Raw genomic sequence first — 19,488 nt, 5'->3', positions numbered from 1 at the left:
AGGGTAAGGCTATGTTTGAAGCATGGACAGTGGATGTAACTGGGGTTTCTTTGGCCATGTCCTGTAACTAGAGGGTGGCCTCTAGGGATGACAGCGGATGTAGGTCCACCCCTGAAGCTTGTACCACAGATAGGAAGAGTGTGGGGTCTGTTCTGAGGACCCACGCTTGGTCTGGCTGGGTCTCGAGACTCCCTTGAACCGGCTGAACCCAAGTGATGTCAGCTGCCAGCTGCCAGCTGGGGTCTGGTTTACCATTGGCGTGCAGGAAGAGGGATTCTTTGAGGAAGCTTGTGTCCTTGAACCCCATCACACACCAGCATATGTATTTCTATGCCTCCCTAAGTTTTCTACTCCCCTAGAAGAGGCGCCTCCAAGGGCCGCCTCCTCTATTGATCTGCTTTGCTTCTGAAAAGTATAATTGTGCGAGAGAGCTCTGGGTGAGTGCTGTCTCCTACACAGGTTTATTTATAGAGGGAGGTGGGTGGCATCTCTGTGTTGTCGCCCGCTCAGCCGGGCTCGGTTCTGCCCGGGCTCCCCCGGGGCTGACTCTGGGCTCGTCAGCATCACTGCTGCTGCGTCCAGCTTCTAGGCCAGAGAGGCCTCAGCTAGATGCACTGCCGGCTGCAGGTGGGCGGGCAATGGCGGGAAGGGACCTCGTGGTCCTAGACCATGAGGAAGGCAAACTATAGGCCAGGTTGGGAGTTTGAGGGGTTAGAAGGTGGCTGGAGAGGGCATGGAAAAGTTTGAAGAGGTACCTAACAGTACGGGTCAGTGTCCCCTCTTGTCTTCTCATTCTGTTGAGTCCATCTAGCTGCCCGAGGATGTGGAGGAGAATGTGGCCTGACCCTAGCGCATGTGGCATGGCCCTGCCTGAGTAGGGCACTTCAAAGAGACAAGTGTCTGATTTGTGAATGAACTCCTGTTAAAATTGGTTCTCTCACCCCACTCACTCTCCATCATCCAGGAGATGGGATGCCTTGGACATAACACTAAGGAGAACTCTTCTCCCTTCCTGGTTTTCGAGGCCTCAGTCAGCCTGCCTGAGCCTTTCTGGTTTCCCTTCTCACTTTTGCAAACCTGACCCACAGGGTAGCTACCAAGACAGTGCTGATGTCTGCTGAAGGCCGAATGGTCACCCTTTCTTCGTCCAGTGTCCTCACAGAGCCAGCCATCAGATGCCTTGCAGGCCTTATCCAAATGAGGCTGGAGCTGGGGGGTGCGCTTGTACGAACCTGAACTCGTGTCCTGGGATCCCCACAACAAAGTGTATCAAAGATGAGTTCCCAAAGCCCCTCCTGTAGACACCAGCACTGCTTGGTGGGCCTGAGAGGACACAGCATCTCTGGTCTCTGCACCACAGGTTTGTCTACCCAGGCACGGTGGACAGGAAGGCCAGGCCAAAGTGGCAGGGCTAGCCTGGATGAAGGCCCTTGCACTTGGGGGGACCTTGCTGCAGCAGTTAGCTGAGCTCCCTGGAGTTGGTCACCTGTTCCCTTGATAGGAAAAAGCGAGCGGTTATAAGATATGCCTGATTGTCCCAAAGCTGTGCTGAGCACCTTGTGCTCCTTGGCCCTGCTTGTTCATGGGGTGCTCTTGCAGAGCCTGGGTGGGGTGGGCACACTCCCACCACCCAGGCTGTAACACCCCCACCTGTATGGTGACACAGATGATGCTGATAGAGTTAGACACACAGCTTAAGGGTAGTGTCCAGATTAGGGGGACTCAGTAGATGGAAGATCTAACAGCGGGAGCCTAACTCAGACTAGGGTATATGCAGAGGTAGGCGAGGCTCAGCTCTCCCAAGGGGTCTGTGGGGAAGGCTCTTAATGGGATTATTCCATGGTTCAATTCAGAGGTGAGGTGTTTTCTTTGAAAGGCAGTGACGGGTGTTGCCCTGGCCCTGAAGGACACTGCAGTGGGGGACAGGCTGGTAGAGGAACTGGCCCACTGAGTATGTGACCAGTTCATTCAATGATGTTCCCTGAACTGTGTAGCTTCTCTGCTGGCCCACTAACTAGTGACTGACCACCCTGTGAGCCTGGCCCTGGGGCTTCTGGTGGCCTGGAGCATCTTAGAGGGTGATTTGGGAGTCTGGAGGGAGCTGGAATCAGGGTAACAACAGAGTGGGGGGTCCTAGGCACAGCAGATGTAAATTCCCTGAGGTGGTGAGACATGTCCGTGTGGCTGGAGCAGAGTGGACAGGTCTGTGTGCCTGGAGTTCAGTAGATGGAATCTTGTAGAGAAGCTGGAGAGGAGCGGGGTGGGCCTCAGGAAGGGCTTGGAGAGGTGAGATGGGGACTCAGGCACCCTTGGGAGGGTGATAGAACTGCAGTAAGGGCTCTGAGGGGGGTGTATCCCACCAGGGAGGCTGTAGGTTATTCCAGGAAAAAGGAGCCTTGCTGGTGTTCGATGTGGAGGGAAGCCACTTGACTAGGGGAAGAAGGAAGGCCGGGGTGGGTCTCGATACGGTCTGGGGTGGGGCAGCCTCCCTACACCCCACATGGCCATGGGACACCCCCTGGCGTTCAGGGAACACACACAGGTGGTCCGGGGTGCCCCCGAGTGTCCTGGCCTAGTGGGTAGGCGGCTCCCCAAAGCTGCTGGCGAGACGCCGAGTTCCAGGTCCGATGGGGTGGAAGGAATGTGAGCTTGTCAAACATCTCAGGGACAAACACAAGCAGCCCGAGACGCTCACAGACCACACCAGCCGAGGCTCACAGTCGGTGACGAGCCCTCTGTTTATGCGGATGTCGGCGGCTGCGGCCTCGGAGTTGGCCTGTCTCTTGTCCAAGTTTAATACAAGCAGCACAAAGACACCACATCTGTCCTGCCCTCTGGAGTTAATCTGGGCAGAATTCAGAGCAACTAAGTCCCGCCACCATCAAACTGGTCCTCTTGTCCCCCAGGGAACCCCATGTGGGGCTGCCATAGTCCAGGGTCGAGTCCTCAGCCAGGAAGGGGTGCCAGAGAGGAGCTCCTGTTCATCCGAGAGAGTGAGCAAGCGAGGAAGCTGGCATCAGGCTCCGCACTGAGGATGACAGATGGGACAGTGGAGCTGCGGGTGTCGCTGAGAGTGTGGCTGTGCGGGAGCGGCAGCGTGGGGATAGGTACGTGTCGGGCGGGGGGGGGGGGCTGGAGGTCCCCGCCAGGCGGCATCACGTCACAGCTGCCGTGACTTCGAGGTGGGAGCTGGGACACGGCTGCTGGGCCTGGCGTTTGACACATTGGTGACAGCTGCTGTGTGTGCTGAATGAGTGTGCAGGCTGGGGAGGCCTCTCAGCTCTGCTCTTGACAACAGGGAGTCCCAGTGTGTCCACGACATCAGGCCAGGGCCTACCTCCCGTGTCCTGCATGCAGGAGGTCCCCGAGGCCCTGTCAGTTTGCTCTAGATCTGGGCACTCTTGGCAAAAGAGAGAGGGTCCCTCTAATCCCCACATGTCTGTGATCCTTGTGCGCCTACAATTTTGGGGTTGCCCTGACAATAAGTTAGATCCCCCCTGACTGCCCCAGGGTGTCATGGGATTTGAATCATGGGCTAGGCTTGGCTGTGCACGTGGCCTGCTGGCCCTGTGGCTGTGGTTTTCTGTGTCCTGGAGTGGCCCTTCCAAAGGGGGCTGTAGCCCAAACCAAGCCCACTACCCCCGCATCCTGTCTGTCTCATGGTGATTCTCCAGTGGGTTTCCAAGACTTTAAATGTTTATGGAAGAAGATGGCACATCTTTCTTCCTGGAGCAGCTAGTGTTTTTGAACAGCTAGCAGTCCTATGTGATAGGAACGGTGCACTAGAGCCCTTTCCTATTGCGGACGGTCTTGTCAGCACTCCCTTTCTCCCCTGGGCTCCAGGTGACCCCTCTTGCCACCCTTGTCCCCACCTCTCCATCGCTTCTCGCTCCACAATCTTCCTTTCTCCCTGTCCCCTCTGGAGTTCCTGGTGGTAGGTGGTCCTCTTTCTGTTCCCCACTGGCTGAAGACCAAGTCAGGTCTGGGCTCACCAGCTTCAGGGTGCACCCCCCCCCCGGCCTTCCAAGCCCTAAGTGTCTACATGCTGGCTCTCCCACCTTATTGGCTGTGGCCAGGGTCCTCTGTGACCTTGCTGAGACCATCAGAGGAGAAGAGAAACTTGGGGGGTTCATAGAGATGGGGCTTGCCCAACCCTAGAGCATCATTAAGGCTATTGGGGTACTCGGGCAGGGACTCGGCTGTTGCCAGGAGCTGTTGGAGGTCACCATGGAAAGTGCCATAGGGGATGGAGCAGCAGTGGCATTATAAGAATAGTGATGTTTATGGGGGACAGGGAGAAAGAGGTGGTGGCATTTATAAAAGATGGAGCTAAAGGGGGCAGTGTTTGTGGGGGATAAGATACTTAATGGGGTATAGGGTGGCAAACACATCTATCTTGGGGGAGATGCAACCAGGGTGCTCCTTAGAGACAAGGATGGTAAAAATTCATCTTCCATACTTTGGGCATGTGGTTAGGAGGCATCAGTATTTGGATGAAGACATGACACTCGGAAAAACAGAGGGTCAACAAAAAAGAGGAAGACCACCTTTCTACAAAGAGGGTGCCAGAAGCGAAGGAAGCCCCTGCCCCTCCCAAAACAGAAGCCAAAGCAAAGGCATTAAAGGCCAAGAAGGCAGTCCTGAAGGGCATCCACAGCCAAAAGAAAAAAAAGGAAGATCTGCACATCACCCACCTTCCAGTGGCCTAAGACGCTGAGACTCCGGAGGCAGCCCAAATACCTCCGGAAGAATGCCCCCAGGTTGACCACTATGCCATCATCAAATTTTCTCTGACCACTGAGTCAGCCATGAAGAAGACAGAAGATAACAACACACTTGTGTTCATTGTGGATGTCAAGGCCAACAAGCACCAGATTAAACAAGCTGTAAAGAGGGTCTAGGACATCGATGTGGCCAAGGTCAACACTTTGATTAGGCCTGATGGAGAGAAGGTGACACCTATGTTCGACTTGCTCCTGACTATGATGCTTTGGATGTTGTCAACAAAATTGGGATCATCTAAACTGAGATGGCTAATTCTAAATACAAATTTTTCTCACCATTAAAAAAAGGAAGAGCCTCAACCAGTGGATTGGCACGGTGACTGTGACAATGGATGGCGGAGGTGGTGCAGATGGCATAGGGAAGGGCCAGGCTTTGATCTGTTGTTCATAGAATTGCTATGAGTGAGAGTCAACTCAACAGGATCTACCAACAACAGGATTACCGGGACAGTGGTGTTCGTGGGGGACCAGGTAGCAGAGGCAGAGATGGTTGTAGAGGACAGAGTATTAGTGAGAGATAGAATGTTCATAGGGGCTAGGGTCTTTATGGACGATGGGGTGACAGGGATGTTGATGTTTATAGGGAATGGGACAATGAGGATGGTACTGTGTACAGGGAATTAGATGCGGGCAGCAGTATTTGTGAAGGATGAGATGCCAGGGGCTCTGATATTTACAAGGGATAGGGTATTTATGGGGCATAGGACAGCAAGCGTGGTGACACTTATGGAGGTGCTCAGAACAAGCTGTCTGCTGGCTGTGTGTGTCTGTCTAGGGATGGGATTGGAGGAGTGTGTGGTCCCACTATAATCCCTGTGTATGTCCGTCGCCGCACACACTACCCATGGACCTCCCCACATATATTGTCAAGCCCCAGCTGTTGCTTCTCTTGTGATCTCTCCCTCACACATGCAATTTCAGTCTTCTGCCTCCTTGGTGGCACCCTCAGAGGGAGGTGGGGACCCACTTCCTCCTGGGATAGAGCCTGAGGCACGCTGAGCCCAGCAAGGCCCCAGCCACAACAGGAGAGGCAGCCACCGTGAAATTGGTAATTTTCAGCTCCCTGTCAGAAGGAGGCGTCTTGTCAGAGGCTGCACTGGGCATCCGTCCCAGTGCCTGGTCAGAGGCCCCACCTGCTGGTTCACACAGGGTCAGGGTGGAGGACCAGGTGGAACAATGAGTGCCCCCATCCCTGCCCTCTGCGCGCCCTTGTTCTACTCTGAGACTTTCCAAGAATGCTCTGTGCTCTGAATATGTGTGCGCGCGCGCACATGTGGGCACATACGACGGTACGTGTATGTGTGTGAACCTGTGCATGTTCAGGTTCATGACGGTACATGTATGTGTGTGAACCTGTGCATGTTCAGGTTCATGATGGTACATGTATGTGTGTGAACCTGTGCATGTTCAGGTTCATGTGTGCATGCATCTGTATGTGTGTGGAGATGTGTGTTTTTCCATATACATGTGTTTGGGCTCGTGTGTGCACATGGTTGCATGTGGGTGTGCATGGACATATTTGTGGGTGTGATTTCATGTGTGTCTTTGCAGCATGTACAAGGCCATCCGTCCATGTGTGTATGTGTGGGTGCGTACATGTGTACGTGTGTCAATGTGGCTGAGTACATGTGTACACTTTTCTGCACTTCCATGGGCTCCCTCGGTTGCCCCTTCCCCTGCTAGCTACTTGATTCAGGAACTGGGCATTGTGTGGTGTGTGAGGGGTGCGGAGTCAGGCTTTGGGGGTGTCTGGACCGGAAGTGGCACCGGCTCTGGGTCAGAGGACACGAGCATAGTGAGGTCCGAGTTGCCCACCAGCAGTTCTGTCTGCTTCTCCGGTACTGAGGATGAACACACGGACAGGCCCTCTCAGGTTCCCTGTGCCCCAGGCCATCGTGAGAGACACCACAAGGTCATGAGGTGACTTCAGGACTTCTGGGTTCCTGGAGCCCGTGGTCAGGGCTTGGCTGTGTGGAAACACTTAAGAAGAGTGACCAAGTTTGTTGGGGCTAAGGCTGCAGGGGAGGGGTGGTGACAAGATGTTCTTGGGCAGAGGGGCAGCCATGGCCAGGGGCAGGACCTGAGTCCAACCCTCTGAAGTATTCCATTCCTGTGGTGTCCCTGTGTGCCTTGAAACTGGGTCGGGGGCGGGGCACACTGGACCGGGCCCTCTTACCTGCTCTGCACTCTCAAGGGTCATGCGAACCCACTGTGCACTGTGTTCCTCAGTTGTTGCCCAGTCTCTCTGATCTGCTTCTTAGTGTTTTGTGACTGTGCTGTCCTGGGATCAGACTGCACGGACCCTCTAGTTTGACCTGGTTGCGCCTGTGTCTGCAGAACCCTGCTTCTCTCCATCCAGGTGAGGTGGTCCTAGCCACGGCTCTGCTACCCACTGTGAGCCTTGGGTGTAGTTTGCTGGGCGTGGAGTCTCTTACTGGGTGCGGAGGCTGGTGCTGAGGGATGTTGAAGGGGTGCATGGGAGATGGCTGCCTGGTCCCCTGTTCTCCAAGGAAGGGGGTGCATGGGTGTTATGGACAACCATTATTCTTCCTGGAGTGCCCAAGTTCCCTGGAACTGGAGCTTGGTGAGCCCTCTGAGGCCCCTGTGACCCACCTCTGTCTTTGAACCAAGCATCCTGCCTGCCCCAGACAATGACAGCCACCTTCAGCTCCCCAGTCTGAGACCGCAGCCAGGTTGCTGGGATCCTGGCCAGCCTTATATTCCCCCACCCCCACCCCAGAGCACAGTACACAGAGGGCTCCTGCCCAGAGTTCACCTTGTCCCAGCAGCAATGGGATGGAGGTGCTGGGGATCCCTTAGACCTGAGCATCTGGTCCTGAATTGGTTTGGGTCTTCATACTAGTCAGCAGGCCTGTGACCACAAGACCAATGCCCAGGTCTGTGCCAGAGGTGAGCTGAGAGTGGTGCAGCATTATGGTGAGGTCAGCACAGAGAAGTGGCCATACAGTCAGGATATTTCTGAGGACCAGGGTCTCCAGGTGCCACTGGAAGCCAGCTAAGTTAGTTTGAGCTCTGAGTAAACAGTGGGTAGGTTTGAAAAAAATGTAGATGGTGAGGGGACAGCGCATCAGACCTCCCCAAACTAACTGCAAAGGGGAGCAGTCCCCATCAGCAACATCCACGACAAAATCAGTTCCCATGAGATCAGGCACATTCCCACGTTCCCGCACCAACTTCTACCAATTCCAGCATCAATCCTACTGCTCTGCTGGGTGCAGAATCCGTTTGCAGTGGTCACATGGACCTCATGGAATTATATTTATGGTGATTATGGGGTTTATTAGGGAAGTTAACAGGTTATAATTCAGGTTGGCAACAAGGTGCAAGTCCTCAGTCAGGCCTTTAACTTTGAGGCTTAGGTCAGTGTTACAGACTTCTCTTGTTGTTGTTAGGTGCCATCGAGTCGTAGACAAGTCATAGCGACCCTATGAACAAAAGTCCTGAGCACTGTTTGTACTTAGAGTTTCCGGAGGCAAGCCATTCCAGAAGTGGATGCCACTCCTGCTTCCAGGCTTGTTTTAGTCGGGAAGCTCCAGCAAACACTGTCCACCATGGGTAACCGTTACCACATTTGGCACATCAGTCAGACCTCTCTTACTTTGTCCTGCCAATTATGGTTTCTCCTTCCTCGAGTCATCCAACAAGCTTGGGCAAGGCCCCTGGCTCTGGCTCCCTGAGGCAACAGTCTCATCTTCTGCCCTTGTGTTGGGCCTAGACTGACTGAATGGTGCAGGGATCTCTGGCCTCACCTTACGAGCACAGCATTCTCTGCTCCTTCCTTGCTGGTAGTGGGAGTACCGGTTTCTGCTACAGAACTTGGTCAGTTTAAACCTGACTGAATGGCAAAGCTGGCTGGTCCTCTCATGGATAGACTGTTGTTGTGTACTGTTGAGTCAGAACCGACACATAGCTGAACCTCCAGTGGGTTTTCAGAGGCGGTAATCACATGGGAGGGATTTGCCCAACTGGAAGAGAATACACATCCTTTTTTTGGTCATATTCCTGTTCAACCATATAGTGAAAATCAGACAATGGCCTGGGCATTTTGAACAATATGCCCTTTGTCCCACAATAGGATTTTAGCATGTCTCTACCTATTTTCAAAAATCTAAAACCAAGCCCTGCCTTCAGGTAGTTCTATGTCATGATGACCCTCTGCTAGGTTTCTGAGGCTGTAAATCTTCACAGGAGGAGAGACCCCATCTTTCTCCCTAAGAGTGGCTGGTGGTTTCAGAGCATCAACTTTTCTTGTTAGCAGCCCCGTGTGTTCCGCTCTACACACTAGGGCTTCTTAGTGTTTCCAAGGGCCCATTATTTCAGAATTGGATGACCAGTCTGAAACCTGTCCACTGTAATGACCCTGCTTCCGGCATTACAGCAGTACGTGAGCCAGTGTGGTAGGGCAGACTGAGACATGAGTGGACACTAGTCCGTGGAGGGCAGCGTGCTTAGAAAAACAGAGGATCACCAAAGATGAGGCCGACCCGCAATGAGATGAATCGACACAGTGGCTGCAGCAGTTCACAGGAGAGGGTGAGGCACAGGACTGGGGAGCATTTCCTCCATTGTCCTTGGGGCCACCTGGATTGATGGCATCTGACGACAGGAATCTAATACTAAGTAATTAGTAAAGTGTTCATGTCATTCTGCTGCCAATATTACGTAGCTCAGTTTTAACTGGGCTCACCCCCACAGCTCCAGGTCTCCTGCTCCATACCCTTCAATCTCTGTGGAAGTTTGAGGGGTAGAATAGCAGCAAATGAACTAGAACCAAGTGCTCCTCACACATTATTTCTGTGCACCCTAACTCTCGCCCCCAGTTCTGAAGTCTTTTTACATCCTGCCTCTTGCCTCCCTTATTCCACATCTCTGCACCTGACTCCGGCCCACCTTTGTGCACCCTGCATCCCGCCTTTGGCCCTGTGTCAGTGCACCCTAACCCTTGCCCCATCCTTCATGTCTGTTATCAGAGCTGCCCCTCCTAGCCCTCCATCCCCTGTGAGATTCAGACCTGATGTGGAGGGGCACTTATGGCTGGGGCTAGTGGAGGTGTCCAGAAGGGACTCCCCATGAAGGCATGCCATATGAGGGGTGCTCAGGGCATTTGCATTTTTGACAGGGGTCACCATCCCTCTGCTTGTTTACTTGCCTGACTCACTTGGGCCTTGGGTGAGCCAAGCAGCATTCCAGAACTTTGCAATGTAACCAGGAAGCCGGGAGCAGTTGAATTTACAGCCCTGGTGGTGTGCTGTATCGTGTATGGGCTGCTAACCAGGAGTCAGCTGTTTGACCCTACCAGGCACTCCGGGAGAAAGGTGGGCAGTTTTCTCCTGGAAAGCTAACAGCCTGGAAACCCGGTAGTGGTTCTCTGAGAGTCTGCATTGACTGAATGGTGGCGGTGGATGTGAGGACCTGGGGTGCAGAGGGAAATTCTGAGTGTTTTGGGGACTTGAGGCAAAAAAGGGACAAAAGAGGATGAGTGAGAAGTCAGGGCATCTGGGACGTTTTGGAGGATCAGGGTGGGGTACACCACAAGAGAAGTTTATGCTTTGTCTAAGAGCAGCAGGAGAGTGGGTGTCTCGAAAGGGCTGGGAGGTTGAGACAGCCTCCTGCTTTCTTTGTTTGGAGGCCTGCTCACAGGGAAGTTGCCTCCCTGGAACTCTAGTGTTTCTCTCAGCACACCTCACCCAATCAGTAAGGCAGGTGGAGTGGAGGGAGCCTTCTAGAAGGAAGGGGTGCAGCAGTCTCCTGGCAGTGTGTGTATCTTAGACACGGGCAGGTTCTCCTGGTGTGTTGAAGACACAGCTCTGTCACCTGTGCTGAAAGTCAGGCTCAGTGATGGAAGGCCCAGTTACCTCAGTTTTCACTTGGGCAAAAAGGCATCTTGTCCCTCCAGGACGTCTCAGTGGGCTTCTGGGCATTTGTGCCAAGAGAGCAGGCAGGGCTGGGCACCTGGCCTTGAGAATGTGTCTTGACCTTGGGATTGAGAATAATGGAAGGAAAGGGGGTACCTCAGCCTTGGGGGCTCAGATAGCCATAAGATACTGATCTGAGGTTTTGGAGAGTTGAAGGAGAGGTGATGTTCAGGCCCTAGGCTTCCAGGGAGTTGGAAAGGAAGGGGATTGGCATGAGATGAGGTGTCTAAGTAATTATAAAGAGTGAAAGTGTCCTGACATTAGGGGTTCAGGGAGCTGGAAAGAAAGGTGATGTCTTGGCTATGGAGATTCTAGGAATCGAAAGAAAAGGATGCCCCAACCTTGGAGATTCAGAGCCCAGAAGGGTCTGGAGGGCTTAACTGTCCCTGATCCTGTGCTCCTGAAACTTCCCTCTCCTGTGCCTCCATTTTGGGCGTCCCCAGACTCGTGCCCGTCACATCTCCCCAGGATGGCTGTGTCACTGACCTTCCTCAACCTACTTTCCCACATGCTGCTGCTTCTCCCCAGAGCTCATGGACTGTGAACGATCCCATCAGTAGGCACCAGGGACAGTCCTTCCATGTTGTGGCTAAACCTGGGCAGGATGTTAACCTGTGTGGATGGAGCAGCTCTTGCCCAGGTAACAGACTGGCTCTGTCTTTGTCACCATTAGTCCCCCTTCCCCATCTTGGCAGAGGACCAGCGAACACCTAGCTGTGACCTCCTCCTGTTTGCTAGTTCAGCAGATTACCGATTTCCATGTCTGAGAGGTGGTGATATTTCCTGCTACTCATTCATATATGACAGGGATGAGGGTTTACCACAGTGCAGGAGGCCTGGAGTACTTTGTCCTGGCACCTCTTGTCCCACGAGGTGGCAGGAGTGACCTCACAGCTCCAAGGAGCAGCTCTGAGGGAACAAGAGTCAAGACCCAGAGTCCCCACAGTGCCCTAGACAGACTCCCAGTGACACCTGCACATTTGAGGCTCACCAAACCGAGCCCATCCTTGCCCCAGCCCTGCAATGGGGGCCATCTTAGCCTTGAGCTGTGCAACTGGGAAGATGAGGCCAGGTAATTGTCTGAGGGTCAGTGGGATCCAGAGGTGGGAGGGCCCACACAGCCCACCGAGTAGGGAGGAAGAGTCAGCAGGTCTCCATATTCTCAGGAGTCACACACATCATCAGGGCCGATTTAAGAATGTTCTCATTGTGTCATAGCAGCTAGTTGGTGCAGCAGGCAAGCACTGGGACAATACAGAGAAGTTGGCCGGTTCAAACACACAAGCTGCTCCTCAGGAGAAAGATGAAGACACTCTGCTTCCGTAAAGATTCCAGCCTTGGAAACACAGCTCTGTCCTACAGGGTCTCTGTGAGCCGCCAGCATCTTGACAGCACTTATTTAACTACAACACCCCACTAAGAAACCCCCTACTGGGTTACTTACTCGTTCACCATTCCTAGCCTCTGTCGTTAGGTGCCCTCCAGTGGGTTCAAAGGAACTCTGTATACAACAGAGTCAAACCCTGCCCGGTCTTGCACCATCTTTGCCGTCACTGTGTCATCCTCCCTCGGCCAAGCATGATGCCCCCACCTGCCAGGGACTGGCCCCTCCTGACAGCACATCCAAAGTACTCGAGACACAGTCTCAGTCTCAGTCCCAGGGGAGCCCTTGGCTGCACTTCTTATAGGATAGATTGGTTTGTCCTTTTGGTAGTCCACATCCTTCACCAACACCATGAGTCAAAGGCATCATTCTTCTTTAGTTTTCCTTACTCATTGTCTAACTTTCACATTCATGGGAAAGAAGCAATTGAAAAGGCACACCTTAGTCTTCAAAGTGACATCTTTGCTCATTAAGAAGAGCTCTTCAGCAGCAGCTTTGCATGTGGAAAAAAATACATCATTTGATGCCTCAGCTGCTGCTTTCATGGACATTTGCTTGTGGAGGTAAGTGAAAGGAAATTCTTGACAAACTTTTTTCACTGTTTACTGCTCCGGCTCTTGCTAGTCTGTTTTCTACGTCTGCGGATTCATCTCTCCTGGCCACTTCATAGGAGCCCTGGTGGTGCACTGGTTAACCCACCAGCTTGCTCCTTGGGAGAAAGATGAAGCAGTTCGCTTCTCCAAAGATCGCTAGCCTTCCTTAGAAAAGATTTATGGAGCCATTCTGCTCTCATACAGGGTTGCTATGAGTGGACATTGACTCAATAGTCACTTAATTAAAGCACTCTGGTGTCGGAAACACTTGGCTGCTAAGTGAAAGGCTAGTGGTTCGAATCCACTAGCTACTCCAGGAAGAAAGATGCTGCTGCTTCCAACCTGCGAGGCATTTCTGCTGCCCTAGGGTCCTACAGACGTGCCATGAGTCATAATTGATTTGATAGCAAGCAGGTTGGGGTTTGCCCTGGTGACACAGTGGTTAAAGTGCATGTTTGCCAACCAGAAGGTCAATGGTTTGACTCTACATCAGCTGCTTTTTGGGAGAATGCTGAGGCTGTGTGCTCCCATCAAGACCTCCAGCCTTGGAAGCCGGTGAGGCAGTTGTGCAGGGTCACTGAACCCAACAGCAGTGGGTTTGGTTTTTTCCTTTTATATTACTATGAAGGGGATCTCCAAGTATGTGGGCCTCTGTTTGGGTCTAACATCTGGGACTCCGCAGCATATATTCGAGGGTCAGCCACGCTGTAGTCAGTGTGTCACAAGGACTTCTCTACGCCTGGGCCCTTCCCTACTGGCGCTGTGACTGCAACAGTCTCAGGCACGGTGGAGATTGTGAGGATATTGCGGGACCAGGCGGGGTTTCCATCTGTTGTGCCGGGGTGGGGGTGGGGAGATAGGAGTCTGAGCTGAGTTGATGGCATCTGATACCAGCATCCTGTTGTGTGGACAGACCATGCTGTTTATTCATCCCCATGGGTCGACCTTTGACCTAAGTTAAAGTTTTGGAGAAAAGGTGTCTGTATGCGTTTCCCTTCTCCAGAGCGCACAGCAGGAGCGGGTCAGCTAGCTAGCTGGTAACTGTCTTTTCTTTGGAGGTGCTCATCCCTTAACCCGTACCACCTGACTCGGGGTTCTAGGGATGCTGATTCCGCTGTAGCCTTGGTGATGGTCCTGAGAAGGAGGCAGTGGCTCGGGGTGCCACCTGTGTGTACAGGACACAGCCCCTCCCCCAGAAAGCTCTCAGAAAGCTCCGGTGAGCTGGAAATGACCCATAGCTGACCAAATCGCATGGATCGAGATGGCCCATCTTTCTCCCATGGAGCCACTGGTGGATCTGAACCATGTGCCTTTGGGTTGGCAGTGAAGCTCCTTATCACTAGGCTGCCAGAGCTCTGTCCTATTGAATGGTGACCGGCAAAGACCCAGGGCCCAGGGCCCCAGTGGCATATGAGCTCTCAGGTGGGGCTCCCTCATTGAAAGTGGAGGCTTAGTGGCTTCTCCTGGAGTTTAAAGGACCTGCTGAAGTGCATTAGTTGTGGTCTGACCCACAGGTGGAAGGGGGCAGGTGGGGGCTGGACAGGGCAGCCGGTGGGAGGGCGGGGCCTGTTTGTGATTTCCCAGCATCTCTCTGCCCCGCCCGCCCTCCCTCTCTCCATCCCCTGGAGAATTTCTACGCCCACACTTGGAAGGAGAGAAAGAGAGGAAAAATTATTAATGAGCTTGGTGCGGTTGCTATGGGAACACGGCAGTAATGGGTCTCTGGGGTTTCCTTCCATCTTTCTGAGCGGGCCAGAGGCCGGAGCCATGCTCCCCACCACCGACTAGATGCTGCCACACAGCCAGGTTGCTGTGGCAACCCCTGTCACTAATCCCCTGCCAGCTCCTGGTTTACCTGCCTGAGCCCAGGGAGCTCTGGTTACATAAAGCATGTGAGTGTGTTGAGAGTGACCGAAGCTCTGAGACCCCAGGATGCAGTCTCCCCTCCGTGCTGGCGAGAGTCTACGCTGTGCCTGGGGAGAGGCATCCCCCTCCGCGGGCCATGCAGAGGGGGAGCCCAGGAGCCGGAGCTGTGACCTTAATTAATGTGTTTGCTTGGTGGGATGGGTGGGTCTTTGGTCCCTGTTCTGCTTTGATCCCTGGTGCTGTCATGTCCCGACTCCTGGTGGTCCCGTACATGTCCTAGACCTGTGGGCTTATTGGTCACTGTCCTCAGGAGCAGGTGGCCAGGCGGTTACCTTGAACCTCCAAACCTTTTCCTAGCAGCCGAGCTGGCTAGTAGCTTTGCGCCACTCAGCTACTCCTGGCAACACTCCTTTTAGGTGGTGGCTGGAATGTTCTGGGTTCCAGTGCCTTGAGATCGGACCCTCAGGTGGGTTCTGCATCCCCATGCTTCTCTGCCCCTCTGTCCAAGCAGTGAAGGGAAAGCTCACGGAAGGACCGGCAAGGTGTGGCTAGGGAGGTAGTATTTGGAGGTGAAAGCTGTACCCCAAATAAGAAGTTGGGGTCCCCCAGCAGGGGCAGAGGTGGTGGCTCTTCTGTGTGGTTTGCAGGATGTGGCTGACCCTCGAGGACCATCTATGCCACTCACCCAAGGAGAAGCCCTGTCTTCAGCAGCGTTAACTCTTCCATTTGTTCCTTCAAATTCTCAAGTCCCTGCTGTATGTTCACTGTCCCTGAGCCTGCCAGGAGCCTACTGGGTGTGGGATCTGGATTCCCAAACTACCCAAGCCTCATGCCAAGTGCTCTTTAATGTGGAGTGGCAACCCTGCTAGCTACCCCCTTGCCAGAGCTGGGGAGATTTGATGCTGCAACCCGGGAGGACTTCCTGGAGGAGATGTCCCCATACCCTACAAATTTCACTTGGACGCAAGGGTCCTAGGGATGATCCAGGAGTGTCTGTGACCCCCCTCATGGAGCATCTCACTCAGCTCTAGGCCCCACTACTGACCTGCACAAGGGTCTCCTATGGCAGAGTCCACTTACAGTGTTCTGAGACTCTCCTGGAAGCCCTGTCTCTGGGGATACTCCCAGTGAGAATTGCCACCTTCCCAGAATGCTCACAGGACCAGTGGGGCCCTTCCTTCAGTCCAGATGTCTTTGGACTCCCTGAGACACCCCTGAGACAGCCCCCTGAAAACTGGGGTCTAACTCACTTGGTCTCTGTTGCTCATCACCCTTCGGGTCACCACCTGCAGCCCTGGGGGATTCAGTGTGCCCTACTCTGAAATGCGCTAGCTGCTGAGCCTGGCTTCGAGCACAGTTGGAGGCTGTGTGTTCTTGAGGCCACCGTGACCATGTGTACATAGATATAAACACAGCCTCTGCCACCTGCAGTCCACCATGTGTTCAACAGTGCTGGGCCCCTGCCTGAGGGCTTTTAGGGGGCTGCAGATGGAGCCTCTCCTCATGAGGCTCTGTGGAGGGCTGCCCTGCAGCTCTGAGCCCTGGCGGGTGTGTGGAGGGGGCCCTGAATGAGGAGAACTTCCTGCTCCTGAGTGTTCCTCTACTGGGGGTCTGATAACCTGAGGGTGGTGAGGGGTTGACACAGTTAGGTAGCAAGGATGGTAATCATGGAAAGTTCTAGAAGGAGTAGAATCAGGGCCCAGCACATGCCTAGCAGTGACCACTCAATTCCAAGTGGGGATTGGGACACTGTGTGGACACTGGTTTGAAAGAGGTGAGGCTGGCCGGTCCCTAACCAGACCCTCGCCTGTGGGGGTGGAGCAGCCAGGAGAGCTTCCTGCCCGGAAGCCACACCCCTCTCAGACTTTCCAGAGCCCCATAGCCACAGGTGCCTGGCCCCCCGAACCCCAGGTGGCAACTGGAGGATGTAGCATTGGAGCTTCTTACTCTCCACTCCCAGGTCCATGGGCCACCTCCCTCTGTCCATTGGTGCCCAGGACCTGATGCTGTTGGTGGGGAGTGGGGCCCAGCCTGCTTTTTGGGGCTGGTGAGGGTCTGGAACATCTGCCCACTCTCCCTCCTGTGCAGGGGTGTGTGTGTGTGTGTGTGTGTGTGTGTGTGTGTGTGTGCGCGCGCGCGTGCGCTTATATGTCTGTGTATATTTGTACATGTGTATGTGCATGTGCTTGTGTGTGTGTGCTTATATGTCTGTGTATATTTGTACATGTGTATGTGCATGTGCTTGTGTGTGTGTGTGTGTGTGTGTGTGTGTGTGTGTGTGTGTGTATTTGTGGATGAGTGAATAAGAAGTTGCGTTTCCAACCCAAACGTAGCAACCCCTTGGTGCTCTGTGGGAGAAAGATGGGCAGTCTCCTTCCATACAGTTTATAGCCTCTGAAAACCCACTGGGGATGTTATATCTATGATTTCGTTCCGACTCGTCGGCACATAACAACATACGTATGTATGTATGTATGTGAATGTATGCCTGTATCTGTATGTATGTGGATATATGTGTTTGCATGCATGTCTGTGTATGTACAGTATATGTTTCTGTGTATATTCCTGTGTGTACATGTGTGTCCACACACACATATTGGGACCACCCCCTACTCCAGCCTCGCCCGCCCATTCGGGGCCGGCCTTGGGCCAGTGCGTCCTGCGCCTCAGTTCCGGCCTCTGGGCAGGGATGCTCTGCTTCCTAATTTAGACTGTTTATCTGCTGCGCCCAGAGTTCCCCTCACCCCCACCCGGGCCTCCGCCTCTTGCTGTCGGTGGGGGCAGGGCCCACCCTGAGGGTCCTGGACAGGGAGGGTTGGTCACCTCTCCATCCCCCAGCACAGATGACACCTTTGGGGGCCCTGTGGATCCACACTGCCAGTCAGCAGGCACGGTCCAGCCTGACAGCCACCCCTGACAACCTCACCCTGCAGGATCCAGAGGGGTAGGGCCGACTGGAGTGGGTCCTGAGAAATGTCCTTACTGAGCATGCCCCTCTCTCTCGATGCTGAGTTTTACCCTAAAAGAGAGACATATGGGGGAGACAGAGCAGTGGTGATCGGAAGCAGGAGGGACACTGGGGGAGGGACACCAGTCAAGAGGCATGGCGAGCCTCAGGACCCATGCCTGCTTCGTTCTCGAATTAGAAAATTGCTCTCTGTCCCTCCTTCCAATGCTGACTGAGGCTGGGATGCTTTCCTGGTTGCCAGGCCGGCTGAGCTGGCGCCCCTCGGGTGTCCCTTGGCTTGAGCATCCTCCAGGACGGGGCTCTGTGGGCAGGCCTGTAGCATGGTTCGTGTGCGTTCATGTTGTCTGTCCTCGCTGTGCAGCTGGACTGTGCTGTCCTCTGTCTGTCCCCATGTGCCTTATGCTTTGCTTCATGTTTGAGGTCATGCTCATGGCTGACATCCTGGCTTTGCTCCCCCTGCGCCCCCCATCACCCTCTCAATACCTGTGAAACTGAGTCTGAGGACAGAAAACAGTCCTGTGGGACCACTGGGGCAGGTCTGGTGAGTGGGTCAACTTCTGACTCACCTGTGCTGAGCTGGGGAGACCCCCAGGACCTTCAGTGGGGACACTTCTGCCTAAGGTGTAGATATGCCCAGGTGGGCCCAGTGGGGCAGGTGAGCTTCATGGGCTTGTGCTCTGAAGATGGAAGAGGCTGCCGGGGGCTCCCTAAGAAGAAGACAGACAGTCTTTCATATAGTTCCACGCCCCTCTGCTGATCTCATCACTCACTAGGGCCCCAGCTCCGGCACCCAGTGCCCTCCTCACACACACCCGTCTAGTCCCCTGCTCTTCTTTCAGCTCTCCTCCTCCTCATGTCCCAAACCCACATCCTATGGGGATATACTCTGGGGACCCCCACCTCTGCTCTTTCTCTTTCTCTGCACTCCAGTCTCTTTTCTGTGGCTAAGGCAAGGCTGCCCACTGAGCCCACAGTTCAGGGATTTAGCCATGCTTCATCCAGGGTGGCTGGGTGTCTCTGAGCTGCATGTGTCAGAGTGTGTTGAGTCACATAGTGCTGGCTCATCAGGGGAGCCCCGAGTGGTGGGCTCAGCAGGTAACACGTGCAAGCCTGCTGCGTGCCCCTGACAGCTGGGGATCCTCTAATTAGATGGTGATTACCCTGCAGCTGCTTCCTGTAGCCAGGGGTACTCCCTGGGCTGTGTGGGGGCTGTGCGGTTGGGGACACTCCTTGGTGGAAGTATAACTGCTTCTCCCAACTGTGGGTGCGCAGGTGGGGTGGAAGAGCTGCTTTGGGGGAGGACAGCAGACACCTGCCTACTGGGGACCAAGTGGGTGCCTGAAAGGGGACTCCAGGCCAGTAAGCTGAGCTAGAGAATCTTCTACACCTCCAGTGCATGGCACTTGGATGAGAGTGGCTGGGAGAAGAATTTAGGCTCTCAGGGTGCTGCCGTGTCCAGGTTGTTGCCTGGAACAGGTGAGAGGCCACCAGGAGGATGAGAAGTTGTAATGTGATTGGAAGGCATATAGCAAGATGGACACCAGCTGGGGTGGGAGGGGCTGGTCTAAGCTGGAGGGGCTAGGCCTGCCATCTCTTACAAAAGCCCCTTAAAATACTAACACACTCATATCTGCTGACCCTCCTGCCCTCACTAGGCACCCCCAGCCCCAGGAGAGTCCCCAGAGTGCTTCCCTCTCTGTGGTTCTGGCTGAGGCCGTGTGAGGCCCTCTGTTCAGGCATCCACTTAGAAATAACACAACGGGCCAGCACTTGGTAATGTAAATAACACTTTTTGTTTTGTTTTTAATGAAAAATGACTATTTCCCCCCAAAGAAAAAGATGTAGTGCAGCACCCATGTGCTACAGTCCTGCCGGGTGCTGGCTGCCTGGCCTCCTGGAAGGATCCGGGAGGAGCTGCTGGGCTCTCCTGTCTGCCTCCAAGTTCAGGCACCTGTGC

The 19,488-nt window shown here is 54.1% G+C and overlaps 1 protein-coding gene across 1 annotated transcript in view; it reads left to right on the top strand.

Annotated features, from left to right (window-relative positions):
- Positions 1-2,627: 2,627 nt before the first annotated feature.
- The window catches only part of CACNA1H (calcium channel, voltage-dependent, T type, alpha 1H subunit), a 63,796-nt gene continuing 46,935 nt past the window's right edge, over positions 2,628-19,488 (top strand). The window contains exons 1-4 of the mRNA XM_006897502.1: positions 2,628-2,778; positions 2,907-3,107; positions 3,299-3,374; positions 7,122-7,143. Of these exons, the coding sequence (XP_006897564.1) occupies positions 2,628-2,778; positions 2,907-3,107; positions 3,299-3,374; positions 7,122-7,143 (450 nt within the window). The remainder of the gene's footprint in view (positions 2,779-2,906; positions 3,108-3,298; positions 3,375-7,121; positions 7,144-19,488) is intronic.

This window comes from Elephantulus edwardii, unplaced genomic scaffold (genome assembly GCF_000299155.1).
Source record: "Elephantulus edwardii isolate Elephantulus edwardi_28Jun2011 unplaced genomic scaffold, EleEdw1.0 scaffold00209, whole genome shotgun sequence".
In the NCBI taxonomy this organism is placed as follows: domain Eukaryota; kingdom Metazoa; phylum Chordata; class Mammalia; order Macroscelidea; family Macroscelididae; genus Elephantulus; species Elephantulus edwardii.
This window is presented reverse-complemented; position numbering and strand designations above follow the sequence as displayed.